Here is a 19,378-nt window from a genome sequence, read left to right on the forward strand (position 1 = left end):
CCTCTGGTGAAAGGGAGAATAAAGGCAGGAAGGAAGATGGGAAGAGTGAGCGAGGATGTGAGAGTTTGAAGTTTTATTCCATTTGAAAGAAGAAGTGACATTCATGAGCAACAAATACATGAAAGTGAAATCTGTGATGGAGTATTATTAACATTTATTAGGTTTATTTAGGTTTATTAGGTTCGTTATGAGGCACACCCACCTAGTACCAGGCCAGACCCAACTTACACGATGTGTGAGTGTGTGTGTGTGTGTGTGTGTGTGTGTGAGAGAGAGAGTGTGTGTGCGCACATACTCTTGTGTGAGTGCCTGCCCTGCATCTGCATTCCTTGCATGTTTGTATGTGTAATTGTATGTGTGTCCTTGTGAGTCTTTGAGACTATACCTATGTCTTGTGGTATGATTGTGTGTGTGTGTGTGTGTGTGTGTGTGTATACTTGCCTGTGTCCTTGTGTGTGTATGTGCCTGCATCCATGTCCCTGCATGTTTGTGTGTGTGTATGTGTGTATGTTTGCATGTCCTTGTGTGTGTATATGTGCTCATGTCTGTGTGTGTGTGTGTGTGTGTGTGTGTGTGTTTCTCAAGGTGGGGATCCATGTGCTGACCCACCCACATTTCCGACAGCAGCAACAGCAGTTTGTTTTGAATCAACAGAAGAAGAACTGGTGTAGTTAGCATGAGCAGCGAGAGCCACCATGGCTGAACAGACAGAGAAAAGAGAAACTCAAACTTCATCAACAGAAAATCCAAGGAAAAAGACGTCACAGTCCCGCCCACACTGTTTGATTGACAGGTGATCTCCGGCAAGTGCAGTGCAGAAACACCACAGCAATGACCGCTTATTGCCAATGGGGATCTTGTGTATTACCACTTTAAATACTAGCAGTCGCACCATTCGTAGACACTATCAGGCGCACAAAGCCCAGGAGCTTTCTGAGATGCTAGAAACAGTTTCTACTCTCTCAGCTGCTTTCATTACTCATCTTGCCCATTCTAACATTCAGTTGAACTGCGACTGAATCCCTTGATGCTTGTGAGCCTGCTTTATATAACAAACAACAGCCATGGTAGGAGTGATCCATTTTTGTGAACAGGGTGGTTTACCTACAATAAAAAACAGGGTTCCCCCATGGACATCAAATTCAAGGACTTTTTAGGTCATGTTTTGGGGTAAGAAATGACTTTGGTTAAAATTAGACGTCATAGAGGCTTCATTTTTTATCCATTTCAAGTCAAGAAATCATGCTGAAATCATTACTTTTAAAACTAAAGAGGACGCGAATCAACGCAAATCTCCATCACAGGGTTTTCCTCAGGATGTTGATCCTGGGGCCAGAGAGCTGAGGCATATTGATAAATTTGGGTGCTATATTTTGATAAAAAGGCCTTATTATTTCCTCAAATCCACAGACTTTCAATGATTTTCAAGGCTTAGACATTAACTTCAACCTATCATAAGAACTTTGAACGTTGAGAATGGCTGCAAGTTTGAGGATGATCGTATGTATTTTAAAGAAAAATGAAATAACGTATGTCAGGACAGATATTTCTTCTCGAAACGGGCAGCGTTTTGCAATGATGCATTTCATATGAAGAAGCAAGAGGGGAAGGATGGGTAAAGGAAATTGGAGAGTGAGAAGAAAGGAAAAGGGAAGAGAAAATGTGACAAAACCTTGTGTACCCATTCCCCTGCTGAATTCTTTGATACATTCTGCATCGCATAATGATATGCAAATATGACAAAATATGAAAGTGCTACAGAGTGGGGGAAATCTGGTCTAATGTACTGTCTTCAAAGTCTTGAAAATGCCTTTCAAGCCAAATAATTCTTTTCATTTGCCTCTCTTAAGAAATCCTCATTCAGCTATCCATCTCTCCCTCTTTCTCTGGCTGTCTCCCTCTCTCCCCTCTTTCGCAAAGTCTTGCGTTCGTTTTCTGGCTGTCTCTCTCTTACTCCTCTCCAACTTTTCTCCCCTCTTTCTTCAACTCGTTCCCCAAGGATGTATGGAAGTCAATACTCCGGAGTAGCTATATGCAGTCCAGAGCGTTAAGTCAAAGTCACCTCCAAACTAACTGCTCATACTGTACCACCATGCATTATTAAAAGAGCCAACTGCGGTAGTAAAACCCCAAAAGACCCAAGGGAAAGGGATTTAGAGGGCTGGAATCCATCCTAAAACAACTTCACCAGAGGCAGCTTTCCCAAGGTGGCCAGAGCTAATGCAAGTTTTTCTCCACAACTGCTTGGCACAAGCCGTTTATCTGTGATTGCCACTCGGGCAATTTAAAAGAGTGATGAAACAGGATGTGTCTGCCTGTTTCCTCTCTGTGTGAAAGTTTGAGAAAGGAAAAAAAGAAAGAAAATAGTGGGAGGAGATGAGATTGGGGGTAACCCTTATAAAAAAAGTCCCGTGAAAATCCACATGTGAAGTCAAAGCACATGTGGTTTTTGGACACGTTGGTTTTCATATGTGAGATTTCCCATTTCCCGTGTGAAAATGACAGCTTCACGTGTCAAATTAAGTTTTCACATGAGAAGAAAATATTGTCACATGTAATGGCAGGTGAAAACATGAAAAAAAAAAAGTGTACTTGTGGAAAAAAAAAACCCCACTTTGCATCAATGAATTGAAATGTTCTCAGCTGAAGTAAAAACTGTCACATGTGATGTCAGAATGCAATGTGAAAAAAAAATTGTTCACACATGAAAACAAATGTGTCATGTGGGATTTAACATGTGACTTATTTGTAAGTGAGGGGGTGAAAGGGGGAGTGTGTTTTGTGTCACAGAATCACAACCAACTGACCATGGCTCAAGCAGACCCATGTTTTGTCAAATTGCCTCTTTCTCACGCGTTACACTCAAGATCGAGTGCCAGGTTCTTCATTGTTTACATATGATGATACAAATACATTAATGCAGAGCTGCTGGAGCACAGTTTAAACAGCTTTAGAGTACAGCATTCATACAATATTCGCTGCACATCCACATCCAGTTTGTTTACCACACTGCCCAGGGGAGCGTTGAGGATATATATTCAATCCAGTGTTATAACCTGTGTATTCCCTGTGGAAAAGCATTGTAGGTACATAATGATATTTTCTAAGCACTTAAAGCTGCAATATGCAACTTTTTTCACATTAAAATAACATTAAATAAATAGGATGTATTATACGTGATCAGTCTGTGTCTGTCTGTGATCCAGTGTGTTCATGCCTAAGTCCCCCTATTTGCCTGAAATTGGGTTTTCAATTATGTTAGGGATGGGTGAACGCCTTTTTTTTTGTGGGCGTGGCCAGGGGTTGTGTCTATCAAGGTGAGGCTAGCGGCCACAGCACAGGGAAGTCACAGCAACAACAATGGAGGAAAGGAACAATAAATGAAAGAAGCTCAGTGTGCAGCAGACAAGATCTATTCAAAAACACACGGTGAACATCAGGATTTGATTTTTTTTTATTGCAGATTAGCTGCGTTCACCTTCTGCTTCTTCAACACCTGTGGAGGCTTTACAGATGCCGATTACCTCAATTTTCTCTCATTCATCACAGTCCTTGCTGATCAGTTGACACCCGGCAACCCTCCAGCACCTCCACCCATGACAACCTCGCGTTCAGTCCCCTCTCACCTCACCTCAGTTGGTATCAAATCTAGGTGTGCGTTCCAATTACAGTAGTAATAGCTAGGAAACCTGCCAACTCACACCCATATCACAACCCTACAACCAGTTTTCAGGCAAAACAGTTAAAAAGACAAGAAATTGTGTGAGAGCATATTATGTTGTTAGGTTTATGTAACGCAAAAATCACATGGCATTAACCTCAAACCGGCCCACATAACTTTACAGGCTAATCCTAAACTACGGTATATATAACATGTCACTCTTCTGAAAAGTGCCCTGAATCTGTGCCTCAAAATTCATCACTGTCATTTGTGCTGCTAGACAAAACAAGTAAGCCACAGAAGATTTCCACAGAAAATATGGAAACTAGGATACAGTATGTCAAGATGGCCAGGGCATGATATCAATTTCTTCAAAATAAGTCAATTTATTGTTTCTTACCCATTTCAACAATTGTAAATACTTTAAATGTTTGGCTGCAGCATGTAAGTGTGAGCACTGTCAATCAATGTGGGGAGGAACACACCTTGACACTCCATGTTTTGGGCGTTGGCAGTGGTTGAGCATTTATTTTATTTACATTTGGATTCAAGGATTTGTTCTTTAAAGATGATACTTCATTAATACTTAATGCTTTGGCCTTAAGTCATTTGATAGAAGCCCGCTAGTCAGCCAGGAAGTGAGGAGAGGAGAGGAGAGCGTACAATGCCAGCATGTTGCCAACTGCTTACTTTAATATTAATGGAGAGAGAGAGAGAGAGAGAGAGAGAGAGAGAGAGAGAGAGAGAGACGGAAGCAAGTGTTGAGAGGCAGACACATGTAGAAGAAAGAAAGAAAGAAAGAAAGAAAGAAAGAAAGAAAGAAAGAAAGGAGGAAAGAAAGAAGTTACAGGAAGGTAGACCGGGAGAGAAAGTCGAGACAGAGAGAAACCGCTGGTATATAGTGTATTAATGTGTGTGGTCCTTGGCAAATGGATCAAAGTATTTTTACACACACACACACACACACACACACACACACACACACGCGCACACAGACACACACACACACACACACACGACAATAATCTATGGAGTAGCATGTACAGTAGATGTATGGTGCAGAGCAGGGAAAGCAAACCTACCGCATGGAGTGGATTGCCCTGATCGATCGGCACCTTGAAGTCGGCCTGGAGCTCATCAAAAGCCGTTATCTGAGTCAGAAAGAGAGAGACAGACAGAGAAAGGGGAAGGGAGGGAGAGAGAGAGAGAGAGAGAGAGAGAGAGAGAGAGAGAGAGAGAGAGAGAGAGAGAGAGAGGAAAATAAGAGATTAATATAGAAGCAGCAGATAAAGAGAAACGAGAAAGAAAGAAAGGCAGGTTGAAATTTGTCTTTATGGATAAAGCACATCCTCAGTGTTTCCAGTGTGTCTTGCCAACCAATATTATGCTGAGAAAATCACACTGAAAAGTGGCTACATTTACACAATAAGGTCATGATCACATAGAATGCTTTTTTGAACTCGCCTGTGCCTTTTATTCCAGTCATTTTCAATGGTGGGCTCCAAGGTGAAAATGTCTCAACTTTAGCTGCACATAACATCAGTGTCATCAGCCTCGGTTTCACAAGCTAAACAAGCCAATCAGGCTGCTGCACTGTCAGGTGAAAGCAGCCCTTGAAACAGAACTTGAAACTTGATGAAGGCCTAATGATGACAGATGATGTAACGCTCCTTGCGCCCTTTGACCTCTTGCTCTCTGTCACACCTGCACTTTGTGTTTGAGCAAGAGAAAAAGCGTCCTATCTGATCACGGCCGAATGCGACTATTGCTAATACTCTGATTAAGGCAATAAGCTGTTAACATGATTCTATATAAAGTGACACCTCCCCATATAATCTGGTTTACATGTGACATGGTTAGTGCAAGTATTCAAACAGAAATAACAAAAAACTGACTGAATGAACAACATGAGCTACATGTACAACTTGATTACATATAAAGAAATGTGATGAAGGTGTATACATGTTCTGAATGGCCTCTTTATATTATTAATACATGTAAATTGGAGTATCTGTTGTTACAATTACACTTAGTCTGACTAAGAGCATAATCAGACTAATCATAGTATGTCGCAATACAATCACATTTTTGGTGTGCATGTCATTTTTATACCATGACTTAATCTCGTATCATAATAAAATAGACTAAAAATGTCATTTAAGCATGAAAATATGTCTCCAAAGAATATGATTAAAAAAATGAAGGTAGCATCTACAGCACTCATTAGGTAATGATAGAAATGTTTTAGATTTAGTGTTGGAGAATATAAATGTAAACTGCTGATTTAAATTACAACGTTGGCTCAGATCTGCCTGGAGGCACAAAATTTGCGTGTAAGAGACTTAAAAATAAATGAGACCCCTGGATAGGTGTCATTTGATCCTGCCGCCCACCCAGCGTTGCATTGTGGGACAGCTCTTAGTAATAGAATCAAGAAATAATGAACAGCGAGGAAACTGCCATCTTTACGCAACGGTTCCATTGGTGTTTCATGGTATGTGTTGCAAAGGAGGCAATCACACTACAAAGACAGCTGTTATAGCTCAACTAGTTGGCCCCCAGGAGGGAGGCGTGTGTGTGTGTGTCTGTCTGTGTGTGTGTGTGTGTGTGTGTGTGTGTGTGTTTAAGAGAGTGAGGAAGAGAGAGGCAGCACACAGGGAGATAGAAAATATGAGTGTCAGTGAGTGTATCTGCATATGAACTACACTGTATGTCTCTGATGTGTGCGCACCATGGGGGAACCGCAAGATATGAGAGCAGCACAAGTATGTTAATGTGTGTGTGTGTGCGTATGTGCGTGTGTGTGTGTCTGTGTGTGTATGTGTGTTCATGTATGGTGCATGCACAAAAAAAATGGATTACTATATCGTGTTTTTGTGTGTCTGTGTGTGGTACAGAAACAAACACGTTTTATCCCTGCATTGTGTGTGTAAATGAGACAGAAAAAGACAGAAAGAGACATAATGCAAGCCATGACATGTGTGTTAGTGCATGTGGATCTGTGTGTTATCTGAGTGTGGGGAATTAACATCAGAGAGACAGCAGAGGCCCGCACCAATCCCCGGTTATTTCCCTGGGCTCGCCCCCGCAGTGACAGGCAGCCCTTTACATGTTATTTCCCAGTGGAATGATCCTGGCTCATTGCCTCTCACTGTTACAGTGTGTTGGCTTCCCTCTGGCCATTCCTCATGGGCCACAGGAACACACACACACACACACACACACACACACACACACACACACTCTGCATGGGTACATACATCTACGCATACAGTACATGCAGGCAAACACAGTGCGCACACATGTATCTGCTCATGCACGCAAGCACACAAACACATACGCAAAAACATAGAGACACAGACACACACACACAAACTGTTGGTGACATACAGTACATCACAAGGCGGGGGGGGGGGGAGGGGGGGGGTGATGAAATACCTCATCTATACATCCTTATGTGCACCGCATGAGATGAATACTACAGAGTGGATGTGCTGCTGAGAGGCAGAGTCATTTCTAGACGGGCTTAAGGCGAAATCCACCCCAAAACAGAATTTCATCCCCGTGATCTTAGACTGCTCAATCAATTTTGATCTCAAACAACCTTCGCCTCAAAGCTCGAAAAACCCAGAGAACCGCAACTCAACAAATGTGCGATGTGTTCAAAAAGGGGCTTTCTGCTGCGGCTCCAGTGTTGATGACTTTGGGCTCTGTGTGCAAATCAAATTCTGTTTTTGAGTGAGCGAGCTGGCACCCTCTGCTCCTCTTGGCACACCGATTCTGGATAAACACTGTGTTTCAGTACAGACTGTAGCTGCTGGTGGACTGACACTGTGCCGTGTGTGTGTGTGTGTGTGTAAGAGAGAGAAAGAGAGAGGGAGTAGAAGAGGGAGACTATGTGTGTTGTCTAATTTGTTGTGTATATGTGTATAATTTGCCTCTGTATGTCTCTATTGCCTATCTGTGAGTTGAAACTATGACCCGCCAAAAAACATTCTTCTCCCTCCATGCTGCTATCGTACTGCTGCAAGGCATTCATATGGAAATAACTACATTAAAAACAACAGCACAACAGCAGTCAGGGGGAACATCCATTCTAATGTAAAAGACTACAAGGTCCGCTTCAATTATTCAGTGCCTCGCCTCAATTATTCATCGGTATTTTAAACCCACTCGATACGGGTTAATTTTCCGCACATCCATTTCTCATCAACCTCTGACTAGCAATTTAGAGCACAATGAAACTCGCGCCCAATGCTTAGTCTAATATGCATACAGCCAATTGAGAATTGAATGGTGCAAGATTGAATTCATGCAGTCTGTCTGGCTCCCAGCATTAACTAACAGGCACGATGCAAAGTTTACAACACGGGCTGCCCAGTTTCCCCACGAGGATCATTAAAGTTTTATCTCATCTTATCTTAGGCGGAGAGTAAAATGCGGAGCCACGAATGGGAAAGGGTCTTTTGTGAATAAGTCCGGGTTGGTCTTTTGTTGCGTGTAATTCATTTTGCAGAAATGGCAAGTTTAATAATGAAACGCTGATAATATAGGGCGCTCGCTGGAGCAAAGTGGCAACCAAATGGCTGACATGGCCAGTGCAGAGATGCAGGGATGCAGGGATTCATGTAAGGAGAAGGGTTGCCTGTTTGGAGATTGATGCTGTTTTTGAAGAGCAGAGATGAGAAAGGAAACCTAAAACAACTGAAGGAGGGAGGGAAAAAGGAGACTGAGAGAAAGAATTGCATTTCCATTTTTACAACATTTGCACATTTTTTATCACTCTAACTTGTGAAACAACACTGAATGTGTTTAGCTTCTCTCTCTCTCTATCTGCATTTTAAGCTCGGTTTTCCCCTCAGAATTTTTTAAGCATCATTAAAACGCATTCTCTCTCCTGCAGACTTTCCAGCGGACACTGGCTCTGTGTGTGTTGGGAGTTGGCTTGTGTTTTTGTTGGTAACACGCTCACATCAGTGTAGGCCTGTATCTGCACAGAACACCTTGGCAGGAGGAGACAGCTGGAGAAGCCAGTTTCTCTGATGCTCAGAAATACTCCTGGCACAGTTAACCCCTTACTTTACTGTGAGCAGATGAAAAGAAACAAACTCTCTTCCTTGTAGCGAATTCATATATCAGCATTCTCTACACTTAGCATCATTCAGTCGACGGGAACTCAGAGAAACTCTTTGCTTCGGGTGCGTTGTGAGGCATCAGAGGTAAATTATAAGCATATATGCAGCTACATTCACAGTTATTACATTTTAATTATATTACAAAATTAGGCATTATATCAGGTATTTAAATATATTATGAATCTGGTGTGACTGTGTTATGATATTGCTATTAGTTATATAGGTGCACCAGAATGTATTCAAACCTCAGATTTTTGTGCATTGCGTCCATTACAGCAGTGATTCTCAACCTTTTTCATATCAAGGACCCCTAGTTTATTACACATTAGAGCCACAGACCCCCATTTGATTAGATTTTGTCTCTCTCACCCAAATCTGAGAATATTTTTATTGTTAGATATGATTTTGTCCAGAATTCCAAGACTATCTGCATTGTAGGTAGAGAGATAACAGTGAAAGTATGACCAAAATAGTCATTCTACATTCTCTAATGTGTCAATGCCCAGAGTTACCATAGACACTGATTCCAGCAGGCTAAATAACAGTTATGTTGTACACTTACTTCCTTAACTGTATAGGCTGTCAGAGTCAGATGCGTGTAGCACACACTGAGACACTATTGTGTAGGTTCAACTGGATGTCACCAAAGGGACACAATAGCATTGACCAACCATAACGATAACCAACCATATCAAGAACCAATGGCCACATTTACATGTAGCGTGAGTAACTTGGCTATTGGTCATACTCCAGTTTAGGTCTTATTGAGGTGTTTACATGAAGCTTTGCCACCCTGCGATTTGAGTTTTTCTGTTGCCACAAATAAACCAGTTAACAGAATTTTCATGTCTACCTGTGGTGCCTCGCTCACAGCTAGAATGGTATGCCAGACAAAAAGTATGAGAAGGTACAGCTGCCAATTATCCACTCTTTCTTTGACTGAGCGATAGTAACCAGCAAAAATAACCAGTTTAATATTGGAGTAAACCAGGGATCTTAACTGGGTTCCTCAAAACTGGAGCGCAAGCTTACGGTCACCGAGTTAAGAACGGAATACATTTTGCATGTGAACATAGCCAATGATAACAAAAGGACTAGGCAACCAAAAGCCAGTTAAGTTCTTTTTAGAGGTTGTGTTTGTGTGGTCTGTGTTTAGGTAAACCTTTTCAAATCAAAATGACAAGCAATTCTGACTTTAAGCTGGTGTGTAATGTTGCAGTATTATGATGGGCATCATTAGGCGTGACGCAAAGTGTTGCATGATGTGGTCTATTGGTACATTGACGACTATTGCTTGACTACATCATGCTCTGATTATAATGATTACAATGCATATTATTATAGCATAATAATCAGTAAACTGTTCACTTCATGCAGAGCCGGAAAGCATGAATGAATGAAACGAATGATGACGAAACAGACAGACAGACAGACAGACAGACAGACAGACAGACAGACAATTTTGCTTTTCAGGGTGTCAGGGTATTTGCTACTTACTATCTTGTACCTGTTTATTTACACCAACCTGCATATCATCAGGTTGGTTTCCTTACTGTCAATAATGATTGTTTCCCAATACATGTCAAACCACTGTGGATTTTCCTTGTTTCTTTACACACAAGAAAAATCGATGCAATTCCAAGAGATTCAAAATCCTGAATCCTCACAGTCAATTCCTTATCGATTTTGATCATGTGGCCCAGGGAAACATTCACAAAACAAACAGACCTGTAAACAAACAGCTGGTGAAGGCATTTTTAATACTTGCAGAAGCATGAGATGCATATATCGATTTGTCTGATTTTGCAAGCAATGGTCACTTATCATCATCTCCAATGATCACTTATCAAGCCCAGTCTCAAGACATTCAAAATGTTTCCAGACCTGTACTGTGGATTCTGCAAAATTGGCACCAGCCTCTTGTTAGCATTGTTATACAACACTAACAGTGCTATTGCAAGTCAACAGAGAAAGAAACCATGGCTTTCAAAACTGCATACTTTTTAAACCATTCTCTTACTTATCCTCACTATGACTACAGCTTATGGAAGCAAACCAAGATGCCTTGCACGTGCAGTGTTGAGTGAAACGTTGCCAAATTGCCTGGTGTCAGAAACAAACAAAAAAAATGGCATGGCAATTATTATGGGAAGAATTGGGGAGGAGAGTGTAGGTGGAAGGAGAAATGAGAAGGAGAGAAGAGACAATTGGAAAGGAAAAGGAGGGAGGGAAGGGGTAGATAGAGAGTGGATACAGTGCATGTGCTGTGCAGTAGAACAATAGAAACAGTGGAGTCAGAATGATGGATGAGGAGCCAGCAGGGGTTAATGAACATGTGGATCGATGCTGAGCCAACTCAACTATACCTAACGCCACTTCGATTAGCCTCCGGTGCCTGGTGCCAGAAAGCCCTGTTGACTGTTTGCTTCATTGAGATTACAATCGCCGGCTTCACCTATGCATTTCTTACACCTAGATGTCTTACTAGAATGCCTTCAGCTCCGGCTACTTCCCAGTCTTTTCTGTGGATATACTGTAGATACAGTTCAGAAGAGTGTGGTGAGGCATCATGGTGGCACTGCCTGGGATATATGTGAAATTGGCGTCCAACAGGACCAGCATCCCCACTTTGTCAAAAAACAATTCTGGTCCAGTCTGTGTCCCAAGGTTGCAGGACTTCTGCATACTCGTCAAAGAAAATGAGTTTTTGCTGTCATTGGCTTTCCTTGCATAATTTATCAACCTGCCTCCACCCTGACACACAGTGACCAACCTATTTGTCCTGGACCAATCAAACAGTCAATCTATATTTCCTCAGTTATTCTCTACATGTCTGATTAGACAACACTGTGCTTGGTCAGGGCCAACAGCTCTGTTGTGAGTCTGAATCTAGCTTGTCCCCCCTCTCTCTCTTTCTCCTATATTTCCTGTCCTCTCCTGTGCAAACTACCTAACAACAAGTACCTAACGCTTTTGTTTTAGGGGATATTTATTATTGGAGTGGCACAGAGCAACAGTAAATATAAGCATGCATGCTATCTAGCGTTTATTGGGGCTAATCTCTTGCGTACATCCTCACAAGCCAAGATGGCACAAGTACAGTATAATCTTTAACAGAAAAAGAGACAATTGCAACAAGCACCTCAAGTGGAAAGCTGATTTCATTCCATCTGTAGTTAATTGATTTCATTAAGACATGAATGATCCCAGACAACATGGTAACACCTGGCTCCTTCTCTGCAACATAGAGCTTTACTGTCCTAGTGGACAATTAAGTGGAAATTTCAGTAACCCTTTAAATTACAGGCCATTAATTACACAGTAATGACTGGAAATAACTAAGTAATATCCAAGTAAAATAGATGTAATTCTAGCATTAGCATGACTGGTAATTTCTGAGTAATATACAAGTTTAAAAAGAGATGCTTTTACCAGTAATTGTATTAGAGAAGTGGAACTACTGTTCAATTTTGAAAACTTTGAAAGGTGCTACAGGCGAAGGATGAACTAGTTCCAAAAGGAATAAAGCTTCCGCACACTATCTCCATTGATTTATCTTCCATGGAGGAGAGGAACATTCATTACAGCAAGTGACTACACCTGTGCAGAAACAATCTGTGTTTTCATTAGGTTTGCATTTGTTTACAATGTAGAATACATACAGTAATACTGACAATGCACAATATTCACATATGTATACAAACATACTCCATACTAACTCTACAGAAATAACAGAAAACAACAGAAATCCCAGAACGAGCCTGAAAAGGACATCAGGCAGAAGCCATCATAAATAACATGACCATCTAGAAGCTATAGAATATTTAATATACAATTTATAGTTGTAAAGCAGCAGCAGGCTAGATAGTGTGCAGAAGATTTCTTCCTTTTTGAACTTGTTTATCCTTTGCCAGCAGCACCACATTTTCAAAAGTGTACAGTAGTGCCACTTATATAATAAAATTACTGGTAAAAGCACCTTTTTAAACTTGTTTCTCAGTAATTAGTATGTTAGTTACTTATTTCCAGTCATTGCCGTGTAAATAATGGCCTGTAATTTAAAGGGTTATCAAAATGTCTTGTTCTTGTTCTTCCTGTCTCTTACTCCTTCGTTTCTGCATTTGTATTCTACACTGTCACTGTAACTCACTTGCCTAGAAGAGCTTGACATCCTCCTCAGAACATTTCCTGATGACTCCCCTCACTCTCCTAGGCAACTTCAGCCTTCCCACTGAGAAGTTTAACTTTTATTATTTCTTTCCCATCTCCCTTTGATCTCTCGCTGTCTGCATCGACACCTCCTCACAGTTTCTCTGAAGCCCGCTGTTCCCCCTTTTCATGTCTCTGATCATCGCTTTGCATTCTTCTCCTGTCATCCGTCAACTAACGCCGTCTCACCTGGTCTTAACTCGCAGTAAGCAAAATCAGTCGTCTCTCCGCCCTTCTTCCCTCTCCTCCTCCATCATCTCGTCCCTCCGTCAGCCTGACTCATCCCTCTCTGCTTCAACAGACTCATCCACATTTCTCTCTCTCTCTCTCTCTCCTCTCATCTTGCCGCGACCTTGTCTGTCCCTCTCGTCTAGACTTGACCGATCCCTCCCCACCGGACACGCAGCTGTCTGAGGCCTTACGGATCACGTGAGCGAGGCCTCCGGCAGCCTGAGGGAGGCGGCGCGAATCATGCTTGGCTAAATATCTCTCTCACTTTCAATCTCTCCGCTGCACTTTCGCATCTGTCTCAGCGGCTAAATCAACCTTCTGCCATTCTAGAATCTAATCCTCTGCTTCTAAACCAAGGAAAATACTCTCCATCTTCCCTTTCCTCAATGCCTTTCCGCCAACTCTTTCTCCAACTACCCCCCACCACTACCATCTCTCTCTTTCTTGCACATAGAAACCCAGGGAAACAAGTTGTTTTGCTCCAACATCCGATCCACACAGAGACAGTAACACAGATGAGGCTGTTCGGTGATTATTCACACGGCACCTCCGTTAAAAACTGCGAATGTCCTGTACTTGTCAAAATCGGAGCGTGATGCAGAAACACACTAGCCTGGTAAGACCATCCTGATCACGTGACCTCACATTCTGTTTCGCTCCACGGATCACTCTGGACTTCTAGCCGCCCACATCGATTTCAGTGGGCGGGAGTACTTGCCTTGACAGACAAACTCCTTCAGCCAATCAGCGAATGCAAATTCAAATCCACTCGGAAGAATGGTCTTTTCCGCCGAGAAACTCCGCTAGTGCATACTCTTGTTCTTGTTTAATTGTTGTTATTGAGTCTATTTCTGCAGTAACTGCACTTATGGCTGTGTTTACTCTACTAACATTAACGTTACCGCTCGTTGCTTCGGGAGACGCCATTACTCTTTTGCCAGCGGCGGCCTGTATTTCACGTCATCAATTACGACGCAGTCCCTGATTGGCCCGGTTACATTGTAATTTCAGGAAATCGATGTGGGCGGCTAGAAGTCCAGACTGATCCGTGGAGCGAAACAGAATGTGAGGTCACGTGATCAGGATGGTCTTACCAGGCTAGAAACACACTGAGGAGACCGACTTCTAAATCCATCATGATATGGATGGATTTTGTCTTAACGATCAGGCAAAACACGACGATTCATGCTATCAAGGCGACGTGACGTGTTGCCTTCATGTTATTTATTAAGGAACCGACGTTGCTTTGCCTGAAGTAATTATAGTGAACAAAAGGAAGGCAGCTGTAAGAGAGAACGAAAGACAAGGAAGAGATAAGAAGTGTGAAAATATTGGCAGTCTCCTCTCACAGCTCCTCCGTACCTCGGCACACCTTGCATGCACTTGATACCAAAACAGCCGCAACGTAATGGGATCACCAGCCGGGAGAGTAAATGGTGTCAGCTTGACATTCTGCCCCTCTGCCACGTTGGCGGGGGGAACCTCTACATCATATCTGCACCGCGGGGCTTTCCCATGTATCAGCGATGTACCGGAGCAGCGCTTGGCTCGCTCCCAGCCTTAATGACACTTACAGCACATTAGGGGCTGCGGTTACATGGGAAGGAGATCGTTCGACCGGAGTCGGGCCGTAGAGAGACGCTGAGCTCGGGGGAGGTCGCGGTTCACCTTGTATGTTAATTAAAATGGCTTCGTAATGGGTTACTTGAGTGCTCCCATGGGTGACCGCGGCGCCGCTCTCCGTGTGATGATGAACAGATTGATTCCCCCGATCGCTGCATCTGGTTAGAAGCAAAGCGCTACAAATGTCATTTTATCTCGCAGCGGCGATATCGTAACACGGTTATCATGAATATTACCTAATCTTGTTTTCAGTGGGTGAATACATTTCGGTGACCTGTCAAAGTAGTTAATCAGGTTAGAGGTATGTGGTTTCTAACTGCGTGTGAATTTGTGTTAGAAAGCCACTTTACTCCCAGCGAAAGAAGATGAAGGAATGACAGAATTTATGAAGTCTAAACCATTTAGACTTGCCATGCAGTGAAAAAGACTATCAACAGTCTGCAACTGACACTCAAGGCTAGTTTAGACTTTCCTTTTTACACTATAAAAAAAAAAAAAAAAAAAAAAAAAAAACCTAAGCAGATTTTCACGAGCTCATTAATGCATATGGAGTATCTTCCTCTCTCAGAGTCCAAAAGAGATGAGTCTGAAATAACCAAAGTATGTGGTCCAGTCCAGCTTAAAAAATGCATACTGAAAAATCTGATTTACCAGAGTTTGGGACAGCTTTTACACCCCAAGATGTTGGTAATTTACAGTAAAAAAAATAAGTGAATGCAGTCATTTAAATTCCAGCTCCCTCATGTCTATGACTGTAATTGGACTGTAACAAAATATACTGTAAAATGAGTTACCTACTATCGAGTTATCAAATATAGAATTTTATAAAACAGCAAGAAAGATGGAGATTGGGCACTGTCCTCTCTCCATTGACAATAGCTTATTTCCAACAATCTTAATTGGTAAATATTCAGTCAAGATCAGGTGATGGATATGTCAGGTGACTGAGGCATGTTGCTAGCAACCAAACCAGATGTGTCAACTTTTGTTTAAGTGTAATTACACCGTAATTACAGAATAAGGACCGTAGTCTAAAGTGGTTCTGAAGCTGCCAGTGCCATTTTGTCTGGATTATACCGAGCGATAAGCGTTACCACAGAGCAATGATTCCTCTCCTGCTATTCCACATCCAACACACTTCCTGATTCCCTCCTAGCTCTTGACACTTACACCCAAACCCAATGTGATGCTCCTCGTGCCGGAAACGCTGAATTTCTCACCAAAATGACTTCATCTTGGGTGACACTAGGGTTACAAAATTTTGTCAGGAAGTATTTTTAATACCAATTTATCATCCCGGCACAGCTTTATGGGGCTCACACAGGAGCTCAGTTCAGGTAGGAGCAGAGATGTTTTTGGGTTCAAGGTGAAGCTGAGCTCAAGACAAGATCTGTTCCTTCCTCATCACTCAGCCTGTACTTACTTCACACCTCAGCCCCGGCAAATCCAGGGATGGCTTACTAAGAGAAGGACGTGATTAATGATAATGGATATTCCAAAGATAGCCCAAATGTCCTTCCCGTTCTCCTTCTATATGTCTGACAGACTCGCTTCGCCTGTGTGGAAATGAGAGCTGTGTGAGAGGGAAAGCTTGTCAGGGAGAGACGTGAGGACAAGGGTCAGGTGTGTCCAATCAGAGCGCCTGCGTCAAAACAAGTAAATGAAAGGTTTATCTGGGGGATTCGGGTGAGGGGAAGCACCTGGAAATGAGTCAAGGAGTAGATAAGCCACACACATGTCAGCTAATAGCTTGAGCGGTAAAGTTTGATTGATTACAGCCAATTAGTGACAGGAGTCTATCGATGTACGGTCATATTTCATTCTCCGACTTTGAGGGACCTTAATGAACCGGGCGGTCACGTTACCTGCTGACAGGATTGGTAATATGTACTAGGGCTGGGCGATATATCGTATAACATCGATATCGTGATATGAGACTAGATATCGTCTGGGTAATATTGTGAAATAACTTAAATGTTACCTCTTCCTGGTCTTAAAGACTGTGTTACAGTAAAGTGACACAATTTTCTAGTAAATGTTTGAGTAAAATGAACAATGATTGCCTTTACCTGCTCATCATATCCACATTACTGATTACACATTGCTGATTACTAATGATCATTACTAATTTTCAAAATGTTCTTATGAAAGGACGAATACTCATCCCCAAAATCTCATCACATTACCCATATCGAGGTATTCAATCTAAAATATCATGATATTTGATTTAGTCAATATCGTAATTTAGCCCAGCCCTAATATGTAGTAGGCAGTGCAATGCATAACTCTTCCATTGTCTTTGTCTTGTGGCCTGTTTAATAGCCTCTGTCTTTTTATGTTCACTTACACAGCCTCATTTTATTTATAGCTTTATTTCACCCTGGGTAGTTTGACTCAGCACCCTTGCTCTTTTTAGTAATACGCTGTTCAGGGCATAAAAGTAACCTTTCGGTCAACTGGCCGCTGTGGCAGGAGGATTCAGTATTTTCACCCGCTCTTTGAAGCCAAATGAGTTATTGAAATAGGAAAAAAAAAGATGACTGATGGCAAGCTGGCCGCCTGCCAAAGTGGCCGGTAGAACTGACGGACTTACTTGCTGCACTTGCCAAAAATTTTCCAGCATTTGGCAGGTGGCTAGTGTTAATATCCAACCCTGCTGCACGTTTACACACTTACCCATATTCCCACCTCACAGCCTCGTCCTAATTATGCTCCCTCACAGTGTGGAGCACGGGCTTATTATGCTGCATGTCTCTGTGTCTCTGTGAATGGGAATCAGTGGAGGAGGCATCTCCACTGTTTCTGCCGTCTTAAGCAGAATGCAAAATAAAGCCCGGTGCCGTGTGGATTATTGCTGAAGCTACAGAATAATGTGTTCCATTGTGATCCTCCATGAGTGCTGAATTTACATCACAGACATAATGGAAGGTAATGTTATGTTTTCCATCCATCCATTGTGCACTGGGGCAGACAGACAGACAGACAGTCAGCTTTTTTTAGGAGTGGAGTACTCCATAGCATCATTAAGTATATGATATACTGTACTGTCTGCTGGTCTATTCTCCTGTCAGCTCCTTAGCACAAACCTCCCATACATTTAACCTTTCACAATGGGAAACTATGCAGTGCTGTGCTCTCCTTCTGTCTGTGCAATGGACAGAAAGTTCCTCTACCAGTTTTAATTCTACAGTCATGAAGGTACATTACAGTGTTTATGCCTGGTCTGTGAGCAGACACATGGGCCACTGTCTGACAGACAGGCAGGCAGCAGGCAGACTATTGGGCTGTAATTGCCCTTCATCAGTCATCCCAAGTGTATCAGGTCTGTTGTTGTTTCCATGCAAAAGACAGACCCAGGGCAATAGGCTGGAAGACCTGACCCAAATCTGTCTTTACATAAGGCCCTGCATGATGGAGATGCACCGAGGACGGGGCTCAGGGAGCAAATAATTAGATTATTCAAATACCATAGTGCAGCCAGTCATATTGGCATTGCTGTATTGCTGAGCAGAAGCTTGATTAAAGAGAGAGGGAGCAGAGCGGAAAGATGGAGAGGGAGAGGAGGAGGAGGGGGGGGGGGGGGGGCGTCAACACTGTACAAGATTTCCTAATTGATCTGGAAGGGAGACTGTTTAATTGATCTAGAAAGCTGCACACGACTGAAAAGAAATTCTGCATGTTTAACTGGGTCAAGGCGCAAATGTTCAGCCATAAATTAGAAAAAAAAGAGTGAAAACATTGGTGGCATTGTTGTGATAAACTGGTGAAAATGCAAGCTACAGTACATGGATGGATGATGCACCAGGAGCTCCCATAAGCACCGTCCAGATACAGGTGCGCACCTGTCGTTTTAAGGAACATGATTGTCCAAAAAATGATCAGTGCGGTAAGTCTGTAATCTGGAACAGAAGCCTGCTAAAAGACACATTTGAAATGGATGAATGCTTTGAGCTTTTCCTTTACCTCACACAATTACGCACAAATAGCACACAGCGTTGGTCCAGCCAGCCTACCTGCATGTCCGATATGCAAACATCAGCGATAACAAAACAGTCCCTCGGTTCTAAAAATCATTAACAAGACTAATGAAATCCAAGCTACTCACATGCCATATCGCAAAGAAGATCAGGGACGCGCAGAGGACCAGAGACAGCATGTAGCAGAAGGCAGCGAAAGTGAACATAATTGAAAGGGGAAACGGTGGATAATTTCCCAAAGAAGGACGATCCCACTGAAAAACATCTAAACAAAAAAAGAAAGGGGGGACGGAGAGAAAGTTATCACGGTGCCATGGCGAGCCGAGCCGGTACCGGCACCATGACTTCGCCCCTGTGTGAGTGTTTGCAACAATTTGTTGCAGAAAAGCTCTCCAGATGATCAGCGTGCGTCCACTCCGCAGTGGTGATGAGACTCTGAAGTCAAAGCTTGCCTCTGGATGGGGGAAAAAATCAGTCCAGTTCACTTGGCATGGTTAGTAATGTCCACAAATCTCACAGAGATTATCATCTAATCACAGAAA

General features: G+C 42.5%; 1 protein-coding gene across 1 annotated transcript in view; it reads right to left on the bottom strand.

Annotated features, from left to right (window-relative positions):
• cnih3 (cornichon family AMPA receptor auxiliary protein 3) overlaps positions 1-19,101 on the bottom strand; it is a 62,874-nt gene extending 43,773 nt beyond the window's left edge. Inside the window, 3 exon segments of the mRNA XM_071899277.2 lie at positions 4,744-4,812; positions 18,965-19,063; positions 19,066-19,101. Of these exon segments, the coding sequence (XP_071755378.1) occupies positions 4,744-4,812; positions 18,965-19,063; positions 19,066-19,101 (204 nt within the window).
• Between the last annotated feature and the right edge of the window lie 277 nt (positions 19,102-19,378).

Source organism: Centroberyx gerrardi, chromosome 18 (genome assembly GCF_048128805.1).
Source record: "Centroberyx gerrardi isolate f3 chromosome 18, fCenGer3.hap1.cur.20231027, whole genome shotgun sequence".
Lineage (NCBI taxonomy): Eukaryota > Metazoa > Chordata > Actinopteri > Beryciformes > Berycidae > Centroberyx > Centroberyx gerrardi.